General features: G+C 36.6%; 1 protein-coding gene across 6 annotated transcripts in view; it reads right to left on the bottom strand.

Moving 5' to 3' along the window:
* ZEB2 (zinc finger E-box binding homeobox 2) overlaps positions 1-26759 on the bottom strand; it is a 132373-nt gene that overhangs the window by 15750 nt on the left and 89864 nt on the right. For 4 of the 6 annotated variants that reach the window (XM_027131759.1, XM_027131764.1, XM_027131734.1 and 1 more), the window contains exons 4-7: positions 22648-22719; positions 4168-4356; positions 3260-3474; positions 538-646 (exon numbers count right to left, since the gene is read on the bottom strand). In XM_027131759.1, coding sequence (XP_026987560.1) covers positions 538-646; positions 3260-3474; positions 4168-4356; positions 22648-22719 — 585 coding nt within the window. The remainder of the gene's footprint in view (positions 1-537; positions 647-3259; positions 3475-4167; positions 4357-22647; positions 22720-26759) is intronic. The other 2 variants (XM_027131774.1, XM_027131751.1) reach the window with 1 other exon arrangement.

Raw genomic sequence — 26759 nt, 5'->3', positions numbered from 1 at the left:
ACCAATCCAACTAGTCCTTTGAATAGCATCCAATTTGGTAATAAAATGCTTGGCAGAGCTATCAAAATAGTTATAAAGAAGAAATCTCAGTGGTAGGTGGTTGTTCTGTAATATACAGCTCTCAGGAATCAAGGAACACTTATCATACAAAAGCTCTTTTCCAAAATTCTCCCACATTCTTCTTTCAAGTTCGGGTATCAAAAATGAATATCCTTCAGAATTTGCCAGCTGAGTTTCTTCAGGTCAAAACATTTAATCTGTAGAAGAGTTTTTAAAAGGACAAAAAGGAGCCTCTAGATTTCACAATAAATCAAAGCATTGGCCATTTTCAAGAAGTATAAGCACTCCTCTTCTTATTAGTAGTGCTACTGGTGGTACCATAAGTCTCACGATGACAAAGCAGGTGCACATAGCTTGTGACATAAATGGGTAGATCCGAAAAACTACATACGGGATTGTGTCAATTTTACACAATCTTTAAAAATGCCCCTAATGAAACAAAATGCAAATGTGAGCACCAGCCCCTCTGTTACTCACCACTGTGAATTCGCAGGTGTTCTTTCAGATGGTGTTTATATTTGAAGGCCTTGCCGCACTCTGTGCATTTGAACTTGCGATTACCTGCTCCTTGGGTCAGCATTTGGTGCTATAAAAGGAGGAAAACTGACATCAGTTTTGTGCAGGAGGAACAAAGGAAATTTGTTACAAATATTTTTAAAAGGCCTCTATTTTCAGATAGGCCAAAAGGTTTGAGTGCATGTTTATTTATTTGCCCAGCCTTTCAGAGTTGCAATAAAAGTGATAATGTTGGCAATAAAATTGGAACAAATAAAAAAAAAGTGCTTTCACATGCGCGTCCAACACTTGCTTTAGGATTATCTCTGTAGTCTCTTTTCCAGAATGTTTCTTTGAGCCGTTACAGATGAGAAAGCATCATTGCAAAGATGTTTGTGGTTCTCTGTGTTTACTGCAAATTCTAAAATCTGAAGATTCCCTATTGGAATGCAACTGTTTTGTCAAGGAAAAAAATTAATATGATCCTCAAAATCCTAAATAGTCTCCCCAAAAAACTCCCCACACAAATAACTCATTTTATCATATTTTCTGTATTGAGGTAAAAGTATATCTTATAATGAAGCAATACCAGTTTTAAAGAAGGAAAAAAGCCCCCCACACATAAATTAAAAAATCCTTGACTATAACTATTTCATTACATGATAAGCATGTTTAAATACCCCATTGAGTATGCTAGTAGCAGATATAAACTCTGTTTTTCCTGAGATGTTGCATGTAAGATCTGACTCATTATCAAATGTAACAGACAACATCTTAGGTTAGAGCTGCTTGAGCAGTTTTATCACAGGCCAGTAGGAAAGACTTCACCGACTTGTCATTTTCCTTTTTAGTAGTGTGCTAGGGAGTAGGGATGAAAAAGACAAAAAGTTTGCTGAAAAGACAAGTTAAAAGCAGCAAAGATATAATCAAACACAGCTGACCTTTTTGAACAAGGGAACAAAAGCACTGTGACTTAGAATTCTGAAAAAAAAAAAAAAGAAAAAAGAAAAGAAAGAAATACAGTCATCCACTCTGGATGCTCAAGGTAGGAGGCCAGCCTTTTTCAAGCAGCAATGACACAAAAGCCTTTTGCAAAAAGACAGCACAGAAACGGTATGACAACTGCTAGGGTGTGCTGAATCTTCCCACATTCCTAGTGAGACAGATGGTGTTACATGGGACACAGGGAGGTTTGTTCAAACAGCAGCAACCTTCAAAGATCAAGCAGAGCCCAGCCCGCCGAGCGCCATTGAGGGACCAGCGCTCATATGTTGCTGAGTTGCATAAACAAACAGCAACAGCTGCTTTGTCTCCCCCCACAGTCCTCAGAGGACTACTATAAACTTTAGTTGTGCCACTGTTAATATGATACAATCATTTTAATTTACTAATTGTAAATGCCATGAGCAAATGAGGGGACTTTTCAACACCAAAGCTACCATTCATAATGCGCCAACACAATCACACTTCTGCATGTGAAATTTAAAGCAGTTATGCTCGATAAATATCTAGGCTTGGTTTTTTTCCCTAGAGTTTTTGTGCATATAAGCAAGGGGAGAGAAACTGTTACATAAGTGTAACGATGCAAGCATAGTTTTTATAACTGAACTTGGAAAAACATTCAGGTGACAAGTTCAATCAGATATAAATGAAATGATTTACATGAGCTGTTTTCTGAAAATAGTAAAATTCCATAATATAGTATCATCGCCATTGCTGGATTGTGTTTGCTTATTCTCATTGTCCTTATTCAAAGAAAATAAAGCCCATAAGAAAGAAACATAAGAATTTTAGACAATATTCTGTTCGATAATTTTAAAAACAGATATGGTGTCAAGGTTTACGGGTGATTCCAGATCTGTTGGGCCAGTTATTGGGACTTAAGGCACATCATTTCTGTTACCATATGAACACCTCATAATAGCAATGTGCAGTCAATTCTCCCAGGAGGACAGAAAGAGCAGTTTTGCTAAAACATTTAAGGGACACTATGAATCAATCCTATTCAATCATTTTAAGGATTTAAGATGCTATGCTGTTTAAGACAGAGTTTTTATTTTTAACACAAGTAAGCCGAAAGAGGCAGAGCAATTTTAACATTTAGTAACAAATATGCATATCAGAAAGGGATCATTTTTATTGCATATCCAACATTTTAGTATTAATCCAGTTTATTTTATATAGATATGCACGTATATTAGAGGCTTTTTTATTTTCTTTAAAACACTTAATGAAATTTCATAAACTAGGAGCAGCTTGTAAAAATAGTCTAAGTAATTGAAGATGTTATGTGACAAATGAAAAAATGCACACTTCTTTTACTACGACTTAGATCTCATACGAAAAAAAAAATCTAAGTAAAACTAGGTGAAAAATGGAATTAAAATTGCTGAGATGTTTAATAATGTATAATTAAAAAGCTACAATTTCATTCACTTTTTGTGGAACATAAAAATGAAACTAAAGTGCAAATAAAATTTCTAAATTAGAAATTAACACACTCATTCGATCGTGAACATAAGACTATTAAATCATATTAGAAGAGACCATCAAAAAATCATTTAGACCTCAATTAAAGCTATTACCATTAAAAGATCTGCATCTTCAAAATGCCATGAAAAATTAATAATGATTGCCAATCAAAGCAATATCGTTTCTCTAAGGGGTTATTATAGAAAGAAATCACTTAAAACCAACCCCCCACCTGATCTGTCCCTGGCTTGTGCGTCACCATATGCCGCTCGAGCTGGGTGCGGTAGGCAAACGTGTAGCTACACAGAGGGCAGGAAAAGTTCTCTTCATTCTTCTCGTGGCGGTACTTGATGTGCTCCTTCAGTGATGTCAAGCGCTTGTAGCCCCGGTCGCAGTAGGGGCAGGTCAGCAGTTGGGCAAAAGCATCTGGAGTTCCAGGTGGCAGGTCTGTAGCCGAGAGACGAGAGGGAGAGAAGCAGGCCAAAAGGTCAGTAAATCAATGGCAGCTAATGGGCTGACTGCCCGGGATGGTATGACAGGAATCACTGCAATCTGCTCCACGAGAGTGCCACAGGCGCACGCGGCCTCCACGCACACCAGTCCCCTTGCACACCCAGGGCAGACTTGTCGAAATCAGCTCACACTGTGCTGGAAAATTAATTAATTACTGGAGCATTTGGGGGGAAATTTAAACAGCTGATAAATGAGGAGATTCTCTTTAGGTGACTGACAGTTCGTAGTAAACCTTTAGTCACATATGACTCAGGGAGTCATGGGGTGAAGGAGCTTTTCAGGTGTCGGTAAAGAAGAACAAAGGTTAGGGTCAGTATCTCTAAACTTTTTTGTTTTCCTCAAAAGTGAAATATTTTGGAAAGATAGGAATCAATGTAGATATTTTTATCTCTTAGAAATAGGCTCTAATTGTTCTGGTTCTTTATTGGATGTACAGATGACACAAATTTGCTGACAAAAAAAATTTCACAATACCCTAAAATTACAGTTCTAATCTTTGCTCATGAAATTCCATGCCTCTGCAGCTGTTCTTCAAATTTTAAGGTAAACACCCAGGCATGTAGTGCATTTGTAATTGTAACAGCTGCAGAGGTCAGCGTCGTGGCTAAAAATGAATTACAGCCTCACCATTTTCTTCCTGCCCATTGGCCTCTGGCGTGCCAAGGCGAGACAGCTCCTCAGGGGCTTCTGGGTAAATGATGGCTGTGTCACTGCGCTGAAGGTACTCTTCGATGCTGACTGCATGGCCATCGCGTTCCTCCAGTTTTCTTTTGGCAAAGTATTCCTCAAAGTCTGATGTGCAATTTGCATTCTTAACTGAAATGGCAAAAAGAAGAAGAAATGTCTTTTCAGGGCCTTCTTCCTAGGAGCCTCGGTGTGCCTACATCATTGTTAGTAAGACACATAGACTTGCAAAAAGATTACAAATACCTAGTTTATTTGTAGGAAGTGTTGCAGATGACCAGTTATTGATTGAATGCTTATTCTCATAATATATGCAAAAAGAGAGGACACTTTGCTTTAAGTTAAATAAGTATATTTTATTTTCCTCTTCTTGGAATACTAGTCTGCGTGCTTCACAAAGAATCAAAGAAATTTGTTAATGTTTTTCAGGGAAAATTAAAAAAAAACCAGAACTATATTCTCAGATCCATAAACATGAGAGATAATATGAACTCAAAGCTACTTTAGTAGTCTATATAAAACTTCCTTTTCTTTTAAGAAAGGTATAATTAATTTTTTATAGTCCACTACACTTAATGTTCCTAACCACGTATACATCCTGTTGCTAAAAATAAGCTTTTAACCCTCCAGTCTCTGAACATCACAGACCACCAGGACTACCCAGTCCGAGAGAGATGAGAAAGGACGGATATTCCTAGAGAGATAATAATGGGACTTTGTTAAAAAATCAGGGAATGTGGGAGTTTATCCTTCCTTAAAATTTCAATGTTTAGCTCAGTATTTTAAAGCTGCTGAAAATAAAATAAAGCTCACACTGATAGAAATAAAAAAGTAACAGACGGAGTTAAGAAACTGGCTATGCTGCAGTGTGATTTCGATATGATTTTTAACTTTTGTAATTATGACTCTATTCCCATGACATGAATGATAGTTGTAAATCAACTTTAGCAACTCTTGTCCCAAGACTGTATATTAGAAACCACTAGCTATGTTTCTGAAATAAGTTGTGGCTTTAAACATCCTAAGTAGAAACTTATGCATAAGACAGTGTTGGGAAAGTGGCTGCCACATTATTGTCTACCAGAAGTAAGTGAAGAAAAGTCTTTTGCTAGTACAATTAATGGTGGGGCCCTACTTTCATCGTTTTTGAGAACAGTTAACCTTGATTCCACTATATTCTTCATCTCACCTTCTCTGTCATAAAAGATATTATAGTACTTGCCATCCTAATTCTCCCTGGCAATCTGTGGCAGGGTGTTGTTCAAGCAAGCCAGTCAATTTTTATTTTTGGCTTTCACTGTTATGAACTGTTATGAGAAGAACAGAAAGTGGAACCTTCTGTTAATCAACAAGTATCTACTGAATGCCTGGTATGAGATAGGCATCATGCCTTGTCTTGATAAGCAAAAAACAGATCCAGCCTCATTCTTTAGGAAGCCATGAGAATGATCAATACAACTGATATTGTCTCAAAAAGTAGATATAATATTACAAACTCAAACAAGTGTTATGAAAGAAAGCTGTACGGTTGTATTACAGAAGTAACAGGGGGACCTGACGGGGACCTGATGGAGTGTGGAAGATCAGGAAAGCCTTAACTGAGAAGCACAAATTTAACTAATTTTAGAAGCTGGGGTACAGCAGTGGTGACTAGAAAGAAAATGGAGCATCTTGGGATCTGAAAGGACTGCTAGAGTGTGGAGAAGGGAAGCAGCGTGATGCAAGGGTGAAGGGGAAGGTAGGGACTAGACCCTGCAGCGTGTGCTAGCCCTGTTAAGGATTTGAGTTTTCTTCTAAGAGAAACAGGAAGCCATTGAAGGGTATTAGGCAGAGAGGATGGTTGGATGAAATTATAGATTACCTGCATTTTAATATGACAACTCTGGCTACAGTATGATAGGGAATGCAGGAAGAGAAAAGTAGATTCTGGGAAACCAGTTAGGAGTGTCTTGCCATTGATTAGGCAAATGATAAAAGTTGAAGAACTGGTGATGGAGACTATAAGAAGTGGCTGGATTTGAGAGATACTTAAAAAGTAAGATTGTTAGATTTGGAGAAAGATTGGGTGAGCCAAGGAGGGAAAGGCTAAGACCCTCCCTTAGGTTCAGGCTTTTTGAATTTGATGGATGGTAAGGGACATTCACCACACCAGGAAGCATGGGAATTCTAAGAAGATTTGAAAATATGAATGAATACACTGGATCAAATAAAATAAACCTGGGGAGCATTACACTTTGTAGACTATTAAACTAAGTGCTAACTCTCTGAATACGGTGATCTCAAGCTTTTCTCTTTTGCCACTTCACCTTCTGTTAATTTTAACAAGAGCAATGGTCTGATTCCAAGATCTGCACTTCCTTCAAATGTAGGTTTGGAATGTGGAAGAGTGGATTAAGATTTTATATCTTGAAATTTTGCTTAAGTCTTTTCTTAGAAGAATATGGACATTGATTAGGATCACTTTCTCTCTGGTCTGTCCATGTTGTCATGGATGTTTTCCAAAGGATACTTATTGGCGGTGATTGTGATGGTGTCATTTAACTTGCGCCATTAAGTCACTATGGGGTATGAAGGAATTGCCAGCTTGCACAAAATATTTGTTCATCATTTTGGATCATCAAAATGACTTCAGTTCTATCAAAAGTCACCTTTTGTTTTAAGCGCAAGAAAAGATAAAGGGGACAAAACATGGGTCCAAGATGAACGTTTTTTGAACAACCTGACTGATCTGACCAGGGACTGACTTCTTTTTCAGCACTGTGGCAGTAGATAGTAAGGTAATAGCAACTTTCTAAATCCAGATCTACTTGAACATTGTCAAATGTTTAAGACACAATTTAAGTTTTTCAAGAACACTGTCCCACTTGAAGATCCTGAGTGTAATCTACTAAACATGGATGGATGTATATTTAATATCATGCTAATTTTATCTTGATATTTCAGCAAGTATCTGAATTATCTGGCTATCTTTGCATGAATTTTCATTTGCATATGAATGTTTCCATCAGAAATGTAATCAAATGCAAATTCAATTGGATTTGCATTAATAGCCTTTCGGCTTAAAAGGGAGGAAAATTCTGATTTTTCTGGATAGGCAAACTAAACTGCATCTAGATACACTATTGGTATTTGGAGAAGCAATTCACTCGCTAGATCAGATCTGGCCATACTATATTTCTATGTCAAGTGTGATAGGGACAAAAGATATCAAATCATGTGCTCTCATTAAGGATCATCTTTGTGGCCTGAGCATCGAATATATTGCCTAGAAATTAGTAGGCACTCAAGAATCATTTATGGAATGAATGTGGAATAAATTATGTCCTTAACACTGATCTTGGTGCAGAAGTCTTCTAGTAAAAGGAAGCATAAGACAAGACACCTACAGTTGAGCTAGGAACTCAGACCTACTATTCAAGTAACTGTAGAACAATTACATGATAAACTGTGTATTCGTGATCATAAATACTTGCAAGAGTTTGATAGGGCTCAGATGAGTATTCAAAAAGGGTTTTACGAAGAAACCCAAACATTTAAATCTATTTGCTCTATCAAGATTTTTTTTTCATGTGGTATAGATATGCTATTAGTTATATCTCTCAATATCTATAGTCACTTAAGTGGGCTAGAATCTAGCCTTCTATGAACTACGTATGACCATCATGGATATAATGTGTTTTTCCCTAGTGTTGCTATGGATACTAGTAATATGTGGTTTTTTCTGCCCAGTACCATGACATTCTCCTTTGCCTGGGATGGCTCCCCACTGTCCCTATTGCCAAACCTTATGGTACCCAAGGCAGCTGCCATGTCGTTGCATGATTCTGCTCCCCTAGTTACAGTGGATTAATCTGCACCTGAAGTGAAGCAGTCTTAGCCCTCCATCCTCCAGGTCAAACCGTTGACTGGTCCAGTGGTAGCCAATTAATCCAACTGAGTTCAGTCAATCCCTTCCCCATGATTTTAGAACATGGTTCCAAAGAGATCACCAAGGCAGATTTATTTTTTCCCAGCGACTGCAGCTATAAGATGTAGAATGAAAGAACTGATAAATCCCATGTAGAATAAGAAGATTTATGAAGAGAGAAAATGAGCGGATATATAGAGAAAAGCAGAGGCAGAATGGCAAGTCCTGACAGTACTTTTCTAGCTACACTTGTTCCTGAGGCCAAGCAGCACCTGCGTCCTTCCAGAGAGCAGAAAAATTCCCTTTTCTACTTTAGGCTATGTTGTGTGTCAGTCTCCTAGACTCCAAATCGCCCTAACTGTTACAATTCTAGAACAAATGATGGAATTAAATTTTTGTTACTCTCAAAATTGTTGGGAAGGATAATGTTTTGATTCTATTTGGAAGTCTGCATTTTTGGTCTTTACAAAGATTTTGTAATACTGTATAGTGGACTCAGAGATGAGGTAGAAAATCTGCTAGAAAGTTATAAAATTCCTCACTGCATTTCTCTAGTGTAAAATAAACCTTCTTTTCTTTTTTTTTCCTGTCTTTCTCTTCACTCCTTGGTATCCTTGGAAGAATTGCCAAAACACACTGACAAAGTATATTTGCATGGTATTTATGATCAAACCATAGCAAAAATTCACAAGAAACGTCAAATAATTTCTTCCCATACCTTCTCCAGAGATTTTGCATTTAGTCCTAAAATTTACCCTAGTGTCTTGCAAATATCTCAACCTTCCCTAAGGTCAGGTAAACTTTCCTCCATCCAAAAACAGAACTTCATTAATTAAAAATGTTTCCTCATAGCCAAGTGTATTTTAATATCGTTAGCGTAAATTTCTAGGTCCCTTAAGTCAGAACAGCCTCAAATTTCTTGTAAATATGTTGGTCACGCTTACTAATGTTGCTAATACTTTCATATATACCCTTATGTCTATCTTAGATATTGATATTTTTGGATAATGATGAATATCAATATGGACTAACTTTTCAAGTTATTGCCTAAAAACAAGCAATGTTAACATCTTTAAAGAAAACCTCTAAATAAAAGAGTTATATTGGTCTTCAAATCATTCAACTCCTGCTCTCCCCATAATTGACTTGTTTTAGGTATTTCTCAAAGATTCTTAATACTTTTACAAGTACTTACATTATGATGAGACCTTGATACTTATTGCTTCTCCTTTTCTGTTTCCTTCTCTTTAGTTTTATTCCCTCACCATTTATTTTCTTTATTTGTTACAAGCATGTGTTCATGTAGGAAGACAGGTGCTCTATTAACACTGGTCTATTACCCAGAATGTTTTTAACATTCACTTAAAAATTAAAGAAATATATTTGAATATTATGCTAAGCCATTTTAATAAACATCAACATGAATAAATAATTCTTTTGGAAAAGAAAATATCTTGGAGGGTCTAGAAGAGTTGAAGTAAGTATATGTAAAAGACTGAGTAGAATCATTCATCCATCCCTTTGTTTAATAACTGTTTATTGAGTGCCTACTAGTACCAGAGAGTGTACTTGCGGATAAGGACACAAAGATATTGACTGAGAATTGTTTTCCTACTTCTATGATCCTCATATTTAGAGACAAGTACATAAAATGGTTGTTATTCTGCAGTATACAGACATATAAATACATGTGTATCAGGGGAATATAAATACATATATACACAGAGAGTCACACACAGAGACACACACACTTCCTCAGTCTAACATCGAAATTATGCATTTATCATATCATCTGCTTTTACTCACTTCAAATGTCAAGGCAAAGGGACCTGAAATCTAGGTAACTGTATTCATCATCTTTTTGAAAAACAGTCTCTTTCTCAACATTTTAGAGGGTAAGAAAACACAGAAAATTATTTTTAATTTAGTCATTTGTATTAAATTTTTTAGTTTAAAGAAAGCCCATATTCAGCATTTGTTGAGGTATATAAATCCTCATGGCTACTTTGTTTAAAGTTGACTAATTAATGTAATATAGGCATTTTATCATTAAAAATGCACGTGTGCCCTTCTGTAGAAGGCTTCTGAAATACGTACTGGCACCAAATATCTAAAAACAACCATGAGGGAAGATGATCTTTTTCTCATTACACAGCTACATGGGCAGCCCAGCAGAGCCTCCGACTGCTACAGAGGTGTGGGTAAAGCCAGGTCAAAAGTGACAAAGTTTTCTTCGCTTCCTGGGAATTAGTACAGCTTCTGGGCCAGTCTCTCCGTGCCTGCTCTGACATGGCTTTCTCCTGGGAGCACATATTCAGATGCCAGTGAGGGTTCCCAATGTGTAAGAGCTTCAGGAGAAAAAGTTCCAAACGGATGAGAATCTGTAGTACTATGCAGGATCAAATATCTCCCTAAACTGCAGGAAGCAGCCCAGTCAGGGACACAGTCTAATTTTAAAGTGAGATTTTTTATTAGGGGATTCTGAATATCAGATTTAGAGACTACTAACCCTTAGACAGTTTTGATTGCTATGTATTGGTACAAACACCACGCCTTTAAAACAAAAATTCCCGTTAGATAATATGTTTATCTTTCATATACCTGTGAAACCTAAAATTTTGGAATTGGTATATTACCAAAAAGACTCAGACTATTTTATTATATTTTAGAGAGGTTTATGAAGTATGGTACTTTTGTCCAGTAATTCAGTGCTCTTTCATATGCTTTCTGTAGAGACATACGACACCTAAGGATGCTCTAGGACAGTGGTTTTCAAAATGTGGTCCGCAGGCCAGCAGCATCGGTATTACCTGGGAACTTGTTCAAAATGCAAATTCTTGGGGTCCACCCTAAATGGATGGAATCAACAATCTGTGTTTTAACAAGCCCTTTAGGGGATTCTGATACATGCCCAGTTAAAGAATCACTACTCTGGGAATTCAATTCTCTGTCTCCCCTGGCTAAATAAGGCATTCAGTAACGTGGTTTTGGGAAACAGCACAGAATTACTTCCATGTCAGGGAGCCTTTCTGATGATTTCAACCTGAGTTCATACCCTCCTTCTACAGAATATCATCTGCATATCTCAATTGTTGAATTTATCACATCACATTATAATCTTTCGTTTACGTGCCCATGAGCTGATAGAGGCATGGAGGGTCTTATTCACCTTTGTTATCCCAGTGCCTAGGGCAGTGTCAGGCACACAGCTAATGCCCACTAATTGAATGATTAGACCAGGTTTAAAATTATTAGACTACTCATTTTGACTCAGCTACTTATGTTTTTTAATCTCAATATCTTCTTCTGTAAAATGAGCTAGTATATGCTTTCTAGGGAATCTTCGAAGTTTCAGAATTGCATCATTTCAATTAATTCTTTGCCCTAATCAATTTGCTTTTTTATTCACTGGCTAGGCCTAGAGAGTTTTATCTGTATTCTTTTCAATTAAAAACTCAAAGCAACACAGTTTTCTGATGGAGGACCCATATCCACAGATTAAGAAAAAATATTTCAGAGGTGCCTGGAAACCACAGACAATATCACAAGGAAAACAGTGCTTATTAAATATTTGCTGAATGAATGAAGGAGACACTCAAGAAGCTTGGGATATCAGTTATTTCTTGTGGGAACTCTTGCTGTGAAGTGGAGATAGCTGTTCCTAACTGCAAACAAAGATCATAAAACCGCAGCATTCATTCGCCAGGAAGTAACAGGCTGTTCTCGGTGTACACTGATTATAGTCTGAAAATGACCCTCCTGTCTAACCTGCCAAGTGCTACTTCTGTCTTTCTGTCCTCAGAACGTACCTCTTTCTGTACTTTCTTTTTAGAAACTCATTGTATGAAATTAACTAAAAAAAATTTAAAATGATAATATGCATGACAGATCTGACTGGAGGACAAAACTTCCAACATATAAAAATGTGACTGATCTTATGCACAAGAAGAAAATGACATGCTTTATAAGAGCAGGACTCTCTCCTTGTTAAGTATTTAGGTACTAACTGAATTATCTGATAAGCTGATCTTGCACAATTGATTAACACTATACATCCAACTCAACTCTTGCTGAGAAATACCTTATGATACAACTTGTATGGCTACTGTTACCCATAGAAGAAAGCTAGCTGTATTAAAAATTTTAACTTAAACTCCATATAAGAGCAATAAGAGGAATTGGAAGCTATAAACCAAGAAGACAACAAAGGTACAAAAACATTCTCACCCTTTTCTCCACTTTCTTCTATACTAATGATATGACACACAAAATTCATGCTTAAAGAGGCTTAACCGACTGCTAGCCTGCTAACCTTATCACTCCTGTTACCAATTTGGGGGACTTATACCTTGTATCACGGTGTTTCTGGCTCAAACAAGATTTTCAGTCTAGGTCTAGATCTTTACCTGGGACTCAGTTGCTTCCAAGATACTGCCAAAGGATCCTGCACACTTGAACAGAATTGGTGTTTATATGTGGTATTTCAGGCGGGGAATCCCTGACCCCACCCCTTCCTATCCTGCTCATACTCAGAGATTATCTTAACACCTTTTGTGAGGTAGAAGCAGGATTGCCTACACAATTTGCCAGGCTCAGTGCAAAATGGTGGCAGCAGAGCACCAAACCCAGGGCAAGGCCCTTCCAGTGCAGGCCCCTGTGTGACTGCAGGTCACACACCCAGGACCCTGGCCTTGGGTCTAGGATCATGAGGCAGGAGACCGAGAACCTCCCCCTCCCATGGCAACTCACACAGCCCATGCTTTTTGTTTCCTTTGTTCACGCTTCCCAGTAAAATCTCATTAGAAGAAAGGGTAGGGTGGGTGGAGTCCAAAATTTCTAGTCTAATGTCCTCACTTAACAGACGATACAACTAAGGTACAGTAAAGCTAATGATTCATAGAACATTACACAAATAATTTCTGGTAGGGCTGGATGGGGAATTCATGTATCCTGACTCTTAACCCGTTACTCTTTACACTATATCATAATGAGTCCATGTGAGAGAAAGACAGAGAGAGACAACCCCATCTTTTTAGTTTTTCTTCTTGCCTAATGATTGGATATAATTTGAATAGGTCCTAGATGCTGCAATGATTGCTCTGACATTGTAAGCAGCTCTGAACAACATTATAACACTGTAAAATTAATAGGGAGAAAGGCAATGTAAATGCCAACTTCAATGTAAATAAAATATCATATTTTAAACTTTTTTTCTCTATTTTTCTTTTCACGTCCTTGCTCTTCTGAATGCCATGCACTTGTTTTATTTTTTGACTGAGTGACCTGCACCTAAGTCTACTGGGGTAAAATGGAAAACATCACGGAAGTTCTTCAAATGCTCCACTCACGATGCCTATTTAAAATTTCCATTTAATATTTAGGGATTGTATTTTTCTCATTCTGATATTTCCTAATTTTAATCATGTTGCAAAAGGCACTCAATTCAAAACTAACTTTATGAAACATCTTGCAAAGGAAGAATTTATATTAATTACTATGGTTTTAGTAAATAAAAAAAATGTCTTAAGCTTAAGTTAGGACTAGAGACCAAGAAACACTTTATTCACGGTTCATTTTGCTTTCCCATTTCACATATTACTTGTTTATCCCCCCACATGCTTAATGATGTCCTCCTACATGAGTTCCAGTTCTTCAGATTAAATGAAACTGTGTCATCTCTTGATAATATTCCATCCCTCACAGACCCTTCCAGCAGAGCCATTCCCACCTTCATCTGTCTTAACACGCAGAGCGACACACAGATGGGTCAACAAACTCCTTCATTCATACCCCCATTTCAAACCAGAGTGCCTATTTTATTCATTTGTTCATCATTTCTTTGTTTATTCATTTATGCTTTGTTTCAACAAGCAACTTGCTTATCAACCATCGAGGCTGTATAAACACTGCACCTACCAAGGGGAAACATGGGGAAGAGCAAACTTAACCTGGACCCTCAAAAAGCCTCCAATCTGTAATTTTTTGAAATCTATGTCATCCATTTTCACCATCATGTCTCAGGACACAACCTATACAGCTCAAGTAAAATGACACTTATCCCATGCATATGTTCACCCCAGGCTGTCATTATTGTCATTCTGGGAAATTTCATTACTCAAAAGATAGTCCGTGCAGAATCCTGGCTGTGTGGTGCTCTAATCTTCTCTAGTCCAACAACAGGGATGGCCAGCCACCCCTTGGTATGGCTAACCCTGGGACAATGCCATCTCTCTGAGTGAAACTTGGAACTTTCACTCTCTGACTTCAACCTATCGCCCCACCCCATCATTCAGTTCCTCATCCCCTGAAACAGGTACTTCATTGTGATAATCAGGCCCTGACAAGTCCCTCAGGCCATTTCACCCATTCTGATTTTGCTTGCCTCAGTTCACCTTGAAGCTGGAAATCACTTCCATCCCCGCCCCTTGTTCTTGTGTCATTCTGGCCTTGCCAAACTAAAATCCAGCCCAATTTCTCTGTTCCTAGAATATAAAAAATGTTTAAAGAAATGTAAATAATTGTATAGCCTTGTTTCTGTCTATGTTATCAAAATAGGATATTCTTTCATGATGATAATTGAATCTCCATACATTGTCCACAGCAATTACTCTAAATTTCCATTCCTGAAGATTCCAACCCTATTCCCATTCCCATACTGTCAACTGATGATATCTTTTCCTACTTACTTCAAAGAGTGCAACTTAAATGATGTGAATTCCATCAACTACCTAAAATTCAACAGAAATTTCTCTACAAGTCTCCCTTCTTCTTTTTTTTTTTAAATTAAATTTATTTATTTATTTATGGCTGTGTTGGGTCTTCGTTGCAGTGGCGGGCTTCTCATTGTGGTGGCTTCTCGCTGCAGAGCACAGGCTCTAGGCTCGCGGGCTTCAGTAGTTGCAGCACATGGCTTAGTTGCTCCATGGCATGTGGGATCTTCCCGGACCAGGGCTCGAACCCCTGTCCCCTGCATTGGCAGGCGGATTCTTAACCACTGGGCCACCAGGGAAGTCCTCCCTTCTTCTTTTGATCTTATTGCTAAAAAAGATGTGTCTCTGCCCACAGCCAAGGCTACCATCCAAAGCTATTCCCTCACAACTCTTCCGATAACCTACTCCATCTTTCGCCTCGTCTCCTTTTACATTTTCAGCCATTTTCGCTGTCTCTCCTTTTGTACAGAGGCATGTTCAACAAGACTTTGTCCTGGAGAAAACCTTCTCTGAAACGTGCAGTCTCTTAAGTCACCTCCCTAATTTCATGTCTCTAATGTTTGACACTACTCTCTGTCAGAAACCCTCTGCAATACTGAAAACTTCTCAGTTGAACCTACATAGCTTTCTGTATTTCAAATAAAACATCTTAATCCATGTATTATTATAATCATTACTGATAATAATAATAATAGCTAGCAACAATTGAACATGTATTATGCCTAAAATTGTGCTAAACATTATACACACATTTCTTATTCATCTTCCATTGGTTTTTTTACCCAATTGAATGTAAGTCATTAATGACAGTGAGTGTTCACTATATCTTTCACGATGCCTAAAAAAATGCCTTGTACTTAGTAGGGTCTCCCAGATTGACTATGGATCTGAATAGCTAATGAAGTTATAATTGTAACTTTTGCCTTCATGTCATTGTGATTTTTGTCTTTCCTAATGGCATCATAAGACTTTGAATTCCTTAAGGATAGGACTATATCTTCTATTTCCTTTGTTTCTTGAACCTCAGTTCCAATTCAGCACACAACAAATACTATGAAAAGAACAAATGGAAATAGTTGAGTGGGTGTTAACAAGCGACAAATATCATTTGTTTATTTGATTGTTATACAGGACAGAAGGAAAAAAAGATATGATTTCTGATGCTACTCAGTGAACTAGTGAAGGAAAAATCTTTGAGAGCTTTCAACATCCTTATACACAAACATTATAAATACTACTAAAGCCTCTTCTACATTTAAAAAAAAAGGTGCTAGATAAAGATGAAGAGAGATAGAAAACTAAGCTATTCTTTCTTAATCTTTCTATTTTAACTTCAAATGCAACCTCAGAGCAGTGAAAAGAAATGTGTCCTACAACTTGTCTGGGTAGTTTTCCAAGACGTCAAAGGAATTTAATTGGCCAAGGTTCTCAGAATCGACTGGTTAGTCCTTCCATTACAAATGTGTTAAATATTGTATTTTGGTATTCTAGAGAATTAATTAATTAATGAGGAGCCAGTACAACGCCTGTACAAAGGGAGGAAATAGTTCAGAATGCATTTATTTCTTAATGAATAGAAATGGGTAAGCTTACTTGGAGATGCAAACAAACCAGAAAAATAACCGAGAGGATGAGAATCTAGTATATGTTAGGCATTGTACTTGGTCCTTTAAAAATGATATACCATTTCATCGCTACAGTCAGACTCTGTAAACGGAATCGTTATTTCCACTTTACCGATGTAGAATGAAGGCTTATTCTATACTCAAGTTCATGTAACTAGTAACTGGTAGAGACAAAATTCAAATGTAGTTTATCTGACTCCAGAATCTAGAGCATCCCAAAACAACTTTTGCCTTTTTATCTGTAAAAGCGTTTATATATTATTCCTAAAATATTGGAAGCATGTTTAATGACTGTTAGTTACAGTCAGTACAGTTAGTTCTTGGACAATAATTTTCTTGTGTTATATAAGATTAAGAACCGAGACCTCAACTGGCCTTACCCAGTTCCTAGATGTAAGGTGTTTTCCTCTTCCCAGCAAAGGAAGCAAAGATGCAGGTGGTTATTAATAGCCCTTTAAAACAAGAGTGCTAGATTGTTTAAGTAAAGGTAACTCTCACACAGTCAAAGAGGAAAACATCAGGGGCTTATTTAGGTCTTGATATGCATGTGGAAACACATTAATGCTAATGATCACTGTGCACCTAAGTTAGATCCTTGTTACTACTAGCATGTTGGCAAACTCATGTTTATAATGCTCCCAAGTTTTTCCATTTCTCTAATCTTCTTAGAAAATACCTTTTAAAACACACTCTTAAAAATTCTACATAATAGGGGCTTCCCTGGTGCCGCAGTGGTTGAGAGTCCGCCTGCCGACGCAGGGGACACGGGTTCGTGCCCCGGTCTGGGGAGATCCCACATGCCGCAGAGTGGCTGGGCCCGTGAGCCATGGCCACTGAGCCTGCGCGTCCGGAGCCTGTGCTCCGCAACGGGAGAGACCGCAACAGGGAGAGGTCCGTGTACCGCAAAAAAAAAAAAAAAAATTCTACATAATAATTTCATTCTGATTTTGAACCAGATTAATATCTGGAAGATGTAAAGTTCTTTGTGAAAAGGTGTTCTTTACGTGTTAAAGCATACATTTAAAAATTTTAAAACATTAAAACCAATATAGAAACATTAAATGCAATGTAGAAAGTTATTACTATAAATCAGGGCTTTCACTGCTTTATATGCTGTAGATCAATTTTGCTATGCTGCTAATCTAACTTTGCTGTAAAAAAGTAATGATAGTCTGTTTTTCTTTGCCTTTCACAAGTAGATTTCAGAGACTTAAAGCCTGGTTTCACTCTCTGAAGATACTGGACTTAATCCCCTTCACAGGGAACGTTTTCACCTATTGTGACTTCCTTTCTCAGAGTCCATTTCTTCTCCACCTACTATTCGTTCATTCATTCATTTGCTCATTCATTCATTCATTTTACCAGTCATAATGCATACCATGTGTGTTCACTGCTGTACTAGGCACTTTGAGGCAAACAGGGACTAGCCCTTTTATTAAAGCAAATATTTTGGGGGCACATACTAAGGTCATACTAATTTACCCCTATTTCATAGCTCAAGAAACGGCTTGTCTCCATGAAATTAACTAGGTGAAATATGTGCAAACAACATAAAGAGGAACAATTCAACATGCTCAAATTAGTGGCGTGCACCTGAGGGCTGTGGGATTTCAGACAAGGAAGAGATGTATGTGGTTTGGGGGTGTTCAAGGATGGCCACATTAAGGAAATGGGAGGTGAGCTAGCCTTGAAGAACAGAAAGGTGGGTAGAATTTGGATAATTGGAGGAATGGGAGTGAGAGATTAGGGTCTCAACAGATAGCATGGGCAGAGATTCAGAGGTTGGTATAAATGTGATTCTTTTTTGATATTACCAAGGGATTTGGTCTGACTAGAATGCAACACTGTTGGTATGAAATGGACGGCACTCAATACCTGTCTGAAGAATGTGGATTTTGTCTTATAGGTACTGAGGGACAGTTAAAGATTCTAAGAAGGGAATTTGGACCATGAGAAAAGGGTTATAGGAAGAATGTGGACAGACTAAACAGAGAAGGACATGAAGGCTAGAGACCAGTCAAATGTAACTGAGTCTTCCTCATTTGGGGGATTGGAATAATGGGAGATGAAAATGTCTGATTGATTATTTCAGGTCTGCTGTCAAAAGTATGTCAACCCAGAAATGGGAAAGGAAAGTTCAAGTGCTGTTTGTCTCTCATTTCTACAAAAACTCTTTCTGACTCAGGACCATTCTAGGGTCTGTGGTGAGAAAGTGACCAAAATCCCATATCATTCCTGCCCTCAAATAGTTTACAATCTAGTGGAGAGAAACATACCTGCAGGTGACTATAATATGAGAGAGAATGACCCTCAAAAGAATGAGTGGGTAATCTTGAGTGGGAGACTGTCAGATGGTTTCCCGGTAGAGATGGCCTTTAGGAAGGTGTATGATGCTGTCAGGCTAAGAAAGAATGAGTGGTTTCTACAGATTTTAATTCAGCAGAATATACTAGGAAGGAGATACTTTTAGATTCTAAAAGACTACTCTATTCATTGATATGAACTTGGTTAAATTCTACTATGTAATAGATTTGTAGTCTTGCGTAGGAAATTTAGAGGTCTTTTCCTTACTTTCAGTTAGGAATGAAATTTGTGTGTTGAATATCCAGAAATAATAGAGACATTTTGACTTCCCCTGACAACTCATTCAAGTTAATAACAACACTTTTTATCAGAAAATATGCTTAACCGGTTTAAAATTTATCTATTCCAATGTGTTTGTTCTGCTTTGATTAAAAAAGAAAAATGTATCTGATATTAAAGAATTCCATATTCATTCACTAATAAAAACATATTTGTTGAGATCCTATTAATTTTAAGGCACTCTCATAGACAATGTGGTAGCCTAAAACCAATTTGTGTTCTCAGAGTTTGCAGTCTAATTTGGAAAAGACAATATATTAAGTTACAACACACTATAGCATCTACAGCAAGGTCAGCTGATTTGTTCTATAAGAGTTCATTGGAGGAAGATATCACTATAGGTTGGGATGGCTGGAGAGGAAGGTCAAGCCAATAGCTTGACCTTGATCAGTAGGACCTATGTGGGGAGAAAAGATACTCCATTAATAAGCAACTTCAACCATTAAAGATGTCTTATTTCAATTCCACATGTTTTTAGCATCCAAAAAGATGCTAGGGATAAGAAGCAGTAAACTTATGGTTGGGAAGAAATATGTGTTATTCTCTAAAAGGCCAGAGTTCTAAGCTGAGGGTCACCAGTAAATTCCTAATTACCAAGTCCAATGTATTTGCTCAGCATTCTTTCAGTCGTAGTTATTTGAATCTTTTGATTCAATTGACCATTGTCTACTTTTGAAACTTTCTTTGTCTCCTGGATATTTAATTTTTTTCTCTCTTAATCTTTTTTCTTTTAATGAATTTGATTTTTCTCCTTACTCACCAGAAGACCTGGCCTCAGCTTTCTACGTGTTTCAGTATATTTATTGTAAATGTCTTAGTCCCATGATGTTAAATACCATCTGACTATATTTGCATGACTCTCAAATCTTTATCTCTAGCCCTGACTTCCTGGGTTTCAATTCCTCATTTCCAATGAACATTCATATACATATATATGTGTATATATATACACATTTATATAATTTTATATGAAAATACTTGTCTAAAGACATGCTCAAGGTCTTCTCAAAATTGGATCCTTTTTCTGTTTATCTAGAAATAGCAAGTATTTGCCATGTTCTAAACATGCAGATGTGTAATCCTGAAGCCATTTTGATTCCATCACCCAGAGAATCAATTGGTTGTTAAGAAGTCATGTTACTAATTTCACCACTGTCGCCACCCGAGGACAGGCTTTCTGTCACGTCACACCTGAATAACTACAATGACTTCCAGTTGGTCTCTCAAAGTCTAGTTTTTCTTCACAGAAATCACGGTAGTATAACATGCCCCAAACTCTTTGGTTTGTTGCTTTACATTCTCCACTTACATTTAACTTTCATGTCCAGCTTCATTTCCCATGAATTGCCTCCTAGGACCCCCTGATTCGGCCAAATCCTTTTACTTGCTATCCTCTGAATAGATATTACAATTCTTTTCCTTGGCTTGCACACTCCTGTTCTGCTAGAAGGACCTTCCTCACTCCTTCACGACTACTGAAAAGGAACTTAGTTCAAATTTCACCCCCTTCATGAAGCCTTTTCTGAACGTTCACCCCATAGGATCGCTCATATTCTGTAATTTGAAATAATTATAGTTCCTACTATTTGTTGCATATTTATCACATATTTTCACTTATTGCTTATTATTTTTTCTTGTGTGTTGGTCTCATCTTCCAAATTAAATAACAGCCATGTCTAAGATTTCCTGGCCCATCTTCCAGAACATGTGCACACGAAAGTGAATAGACAGAAGACACTCAATGAATACTTATTGATCTATTTATTGACTGAATACATATGAACTATAAGGAATAGTAAATAGTATGGGAAAAGGTGAATCTTAAGGCTATGTGAAGGAATATTCGAAATTGATTTTTAAATCTTCTGAATAGGAACCATTTTTATTAACCCCACTTTAGATCTTAAGTGTATAAAACAGCTAGTAAATTGTCACTTTGTGGAATAGCGACACTTTAAATGCCTATAAAGTTAATGAAATTAGAGTTTATTTATGCTTGAGGTTGAAATTTAACAATTGTCTTTAAAAGGAACATGAAGCCATTTTTGATCCTATGAGTTGGGACATTACAGAAAGTATCTAATTTGTGGTATCTCTTTATTATTGTGTTTTTATAAGAAGTTATTTTATCTTGTTTCTATTTTACACAGTGATGGTACCCCTACAACACAGAATATTAAAACTAGAAATATTTTTAACAAGCAACTAGTGCAATCTATTCATTTTTCAGATGTGGAAACTGAGTGCCAAGAAGGGCAATTGACTTGCCCAAGGTTGCAATCTAGTTATTGCCAGAGCTGTGGCTAAAAATCAGGATTATAGGTTCCTAATTCTATACCTTTTCCATAATCCCATATTGTACAGTTTCATTTTTGTACCTTAAATTGACATTATTCAAATGAAGGAAAATTTACAATAGTTTTCTATTATTTCTCTTATTTTATATCCAAGAATGTAAATTAGTGCGTGGTAAGTTATTAATAAGAGCATTCTAAATAGAAACACAGCATGAACAGTCTATTGTGATGTGTTTCGACATAAGGGAGATATGAATATCATCTTAATTATTTACATTTCTAAAACTTCATAAAGCTGTGACTTGTTTTCATTGGTGAGTTGAGTGGAAATAGTTATGTGGTTTTTTTTTTTTTTTTTTTTGGCTTTTGCTTTAGAAGTTAACCTTATACTGGGCACTATGGTAATATTTTTGATGGTGGTATGAAGGATTGTTTGAAACACCAAAAATACTTAGCCTTATCCAGGAAAAGAGAGATAAACATAGTGAGTCAGTGTAAATTTGCACTAGTGACGTGAGAGGGTGTGAGAGGAGATGCTGTTCAGTTTTTGGAAGAGAACATGGAAGGTCACAATTGTCCTGAAACTCCATTCTACAGCAGTAGCAGAATAAAACAAAGCACCGCTTACTACCTTCCTACTGCAATTTCTTAGCTTCATTGAAAAGAAGTGAAATTGTCTATTCTTTATGCAACTTTTGCCTGGAAAATATTATTTAGAGGAACTAGAAGGTACTGAGAAATAAAATGAAGATAGGATAAAAAGGAACTCAGGTGATCAGTTTTTATGAGGAACATTCACAGAATTTTGGTTTGTCATCCTGAAGAAACATTTTACAATCTAAATTACACCATATCGTTTGAATCTCAATGACTAATATCAAGGGGTGACTGGAAGAGGCATATTATATTACAATTTTCAAATTATATTTATGTAGTCTCTTAAAATAAAAATTACTACCAGAAATTTGCCCAACTCGGGCTTTGAAAAGATACTTTTAAAAATCCAGTTCAGTTTTCTTAACTTCCACAGGCAAATTAGGGTTTAAGAATAAAAGATATATTTGCTGAATAAAATACCAAAACAGAGAATTCTGATTTGAAACAAAACAAGAGAATTGTAAAGTGTGACTTAATTGTTAAATCACAGACATACAAATGGATGGGTCAGTGTTTCTGTCCCTGACTCACTAAATCCACATGACGCAGGACAAACATGACCTTGGCGTGGTAAACTTACTTACCTGTACCATTGTTAACTGTGGTCTGGATCGTGGCTTCCGGCCCCATAGTGTCATAGTCTTCCTTCATTTCTTCTGTGGGGGAAGATTATCTTTAGCATTTGAAAATTGTAGAAAGGCTTACTATACTAAGCATGCCTACCACAGGAACAAGGAAGATTCTTTTAAAGGAAACAGAGAAAAGGCTTGTTGTAAACCTCTAAACAATAGCTTTGTTCAGGCAACTGAATGAATCCAATAGTGCTAGCTGCACAAGAACTTATTTACTTTAAGCATTACTGCAAGCTGTGAAAAACAGAGGTGCTTATTTGGGGCAAACGAAAGGCTTTTCTTCTAGTGGCAGTTCTAGTGACAAACAGGGGGAAAGATATTATTTTTTCAATAAGGGTCAAAAGCAACTAAGTATTTGTACTGACGAAGAGGCACACTGGCTGCTATGCCTCTGGTAACACTGGATTATCAGAGACAAGTCAGAATTTCTTATTTTATTTTCATGCTTTTTTTCCCTCCTTGGAGTAGCTATGATGGTGCTAATCTATGCAAGCGAAATTTTAAAGAACCTAATTCTACATACCAAAACTTGAAATGCCCAGTTTATAAAACAAGCATCCCAGAGGTACTGAAAACACCTGTTTCACTGTTTTATATAAACTTCTAAAACATATTTTCCTTATTCCTTTCCCTACCACTCCATAAATATCTTTCTTCCTTACCGTTAATTCCCCAGTAGGGGAATCATAGTCATTTTCTGAGGAAAAACATAGCTATAAGAACAGCTCAAGGTTCTGATGAAGATGAAAATATGTAACACTGAAGTTGAAGATCTATAGATGATAAAAGGTCATCTTCTAAAATTGTAATATTTTAAAATGGGAAGAGTCTGGAAAGTAGGAGAACTCTCAAATTTTCTGCCTACCAAATTGTAGAATATGTGAAGTCAGAGAAGGACAGCTGGCAGTTAAAAATCCTTCAAGAAAGTAAATTAAACATGGATTTTTAAATTTTTTATTTTTACAATAACAATACTAATGAGAACCAAACACGATCCAGGATGAATATCTCTCTGTGATAATCATTTTGTTTAAAACAAGAGAAACTTTATAAATAGAACTCTGTGAATTCCCAAATTTATCCTGACCATTTTTGCTTATCACATTCTAGTCATAATTATTTGGTAGAAAAACAGATTCTAGCAAATGTTACAACAAAATTAAAATATATGTTTTTCAAGTAGTATCCTGCAGCATATCTGTTTGTGGCATCAGAACTGAAAAATTATGAGCCTCTTAAGGTAAAGTACACAGATATAAATAGATGCTAATTTAATGCCACTGGGCATAATACTAGTCAGATAATTTGAATGATATTTGTTTAAATTCTACGACCACTTTAAATTCATTCTTGGCCCTGGACTTCTCCCTTATTTAAGGAATATTTTCACTGGGACATTTTGCATAAAACATTTAGGAGTTCAATATACAGCAATACTCTATTGTCAATTATAATAACTGATTGGTTAAAAGGCTCCCTCATCTGATATTTTTATTAGTCTCTGCAAGGAATTAAATTAAGGTATTTCTGAGAAGTTCAGTACTAGATATAAATATAACTTTTGTGTCTTTCTTCCTCGCTCCTCTCATGTGATTTCTGGTAGCCAAGAGTCAGAAGAATCATAAGTTTTCCATCTGAGAGATCAAGTCACTGAGGGGAAAACAGTTAACAGCATTTTTTTTTTTTTTTTTTGCATAATAGTGGTAATGTTCAAGATTTCTGCTGCACTTCCTTCCTCATTGTCATTTTCTTATGAAAACGTAAAGAGAAGTTACAGGAGGTAGTTGCTTCCCAAATTATTAAATGCTGCGTATTCACATGTGTAGTTGGCACTTAGTAATACTTTAGCTATAACCCTCTTTTACCAAAGATTGTGCAACTGAGATGGTGTCACTTTCACCCAGAATGTACTTTGCTTCAATTTACTGAGCAGCAAGCTTTTTCTTTTTTGAACATCAAGCTCAGGTATGTATTTTAAATACTATGCCTATGCCTATTTAATTAAGTTTCACATGAATCCGTATTCAGAAGGACATCATAACGTGGGTTAGGAGTATCCCCCCTGAACTAAAGGCAATCCTGGCTGTCTTTCTGCCTCATGCCTAACCTTAAACATTTTTTTCCCAAGACACCTCTGACTCAGCATACTGTGTCTAAAACCACATAGTATATTTGTTTTTAAAACACTTGTAAAAGTTTGCGTTTTCCAGTCACCCTTGGGATGAAGGTTTATAAAAATAAAGAGCACTTTCTTCCTCGAGATGAAGAATCCTTGAATAAGCAGAAAGAGGCCAAGATGCAGGTGATTTATTTAAGTCTGTGTCAATGATAATGATGTCATGGTTTCCAGCACACTGTGTCCACCCCATTGTGGGACGAAAGAATGTCAAGGACAATTCTAAACACAAAACTTTGATTGTGCTGGAACCGGAAAGGCACAGTAAGAACTCCACTGCGCTCTTCAGTGGAAAACCTGCATCCTGCAGACAAACTACAGAAAGCATGGGAGAGAGAGCAAAAGAGAGGGGGCTTATCTCAGAGTAAAGCTATGTGCTGAGGTATGATGGTAGACAGCCAGGCACCAGGGATAAAACACTACTAAATAAAACAGCACCAGAATTAGAATTATTGTCTATATTGTGTGTTTTGAACAATAAATAAGAAAAATATTTTATCAGAAGAAAAATGTGTTATCTAAGAGTCAGGATAAACAATGAGTAGCTTTTTAAGACCAATTTCTTTTCATTAGACATCAAGGCACCACATCAGAGCACTTTTGGAACAATAAAAAAAAAAGAACAATAAATCATTACTAATCATTAGAACCAGACAGGTAATAGCTGGGTAACTTTCTTGGTCCAAATAGCCAAATGAGATTAGGGATTTACATTTTATTTAATTATTGTGACTCCAGAATGCTAGTTTATTTACCATAAAGGTAAGAGCGAAGAACAGCCTGTTCATTTGTATCACAGGCACCATTAACTACAGGTGATAACAGGGTCTGTAATGCATTCGTATGGATTATTGTATATTAAAACATTTGGAATTATGATCCATGACCAACACAAAAAGCTGCCATGATCACAGACTACTACAGCTTGACATGGCTGTTTTGGCCCTTTTTCAACTACTGATCTTAATTTTTTTAAATTAAACTTTTTTTTTTTCAGAAGTTTGGAGCTGTACATTTGTTATATCGTTAATAATTATTCTTTTAAGGGTGGAAATTCTAGTAATTGATCCTTACCCTTGATTTCTAGATATTAAAATTTAAAGCATCAGAACATTCATTCTTATAGCCCTGCATATCTAGTTCATTAACAAATATGAATAGCTAACACCAGCTCATTTAAATAGTATGTCTTACATGAGTTCTCGCCACACTCTGTTTCTGTCACACTGCTCCTAAGAATCATTGGCTCTTATTATACATGTAAATGGCTATCATAAAAATAAAAATTTCATTTAAGATTGTTAATGACTTCTGCAGCAGTCAGACTTCCTTTAATGATCATCCTCTGCCCCTAATTAAACGTATTTATCTTTCAAGCATCTTTGGCTGAGTTCTCCCTCATAGTTGAAAATCTAAAACCTTAAGTCTTAATGGATATAACGATACATGTTTATGTGTGGGACTGCTGAGATTCAAGAAACCTTCACCGAAAGCAAAATTGGAAACAGAAAGAGTACAAAACTTGGCACAGTATGTTAGGAAAACGAAAAACAAATACACTACACCCAAACTGCCATCAGTCTTTTTTTTTCTTTTTTTCACATTTAATGTTCTTTAGTAGTGGAAGTACTTTTATTATCCTCCTTCCAGTACACCAAACAATTACTCTGCCTATGTTCGATGTTTTATAGTCTGTGACATCACAATAGCATACAGGTAGACGCGTACTTGTTTCCTTCCCACCCATTTCACCTATTTATAAAAATGCTATTGTTATATATATCGTGAGGAAAAAACACATAAGGTGGAGTAAATCATGATAGCGCTCACTGGGTCTTGGAACAGAGATTAAGGAGACATGAAGGTTTGAATTAGAAGGGTCATTAAA

The sequence above is a fragment of the Aethalodelphis obliquidens genome, unplaced genomic scaffold, assembly GCF_003676395.1.
Source record: "Aethalodelphis obliquidens isolate GAN/ISIS:26980383/991018 unplaced genomic scaffold, ASM367639v1 scaffold2, whole genome shotgun sequence".
Lineage (NCBI taxonomy): Eukaryota > Metazoa > Chordata > Mammalia > Artiodactyla > Delphinidae > Aethalodelphis > Aethalodelphis obliquidens.
This window is presented reverse-complemented; position numbering and strand designations above follow the sequence as displayed.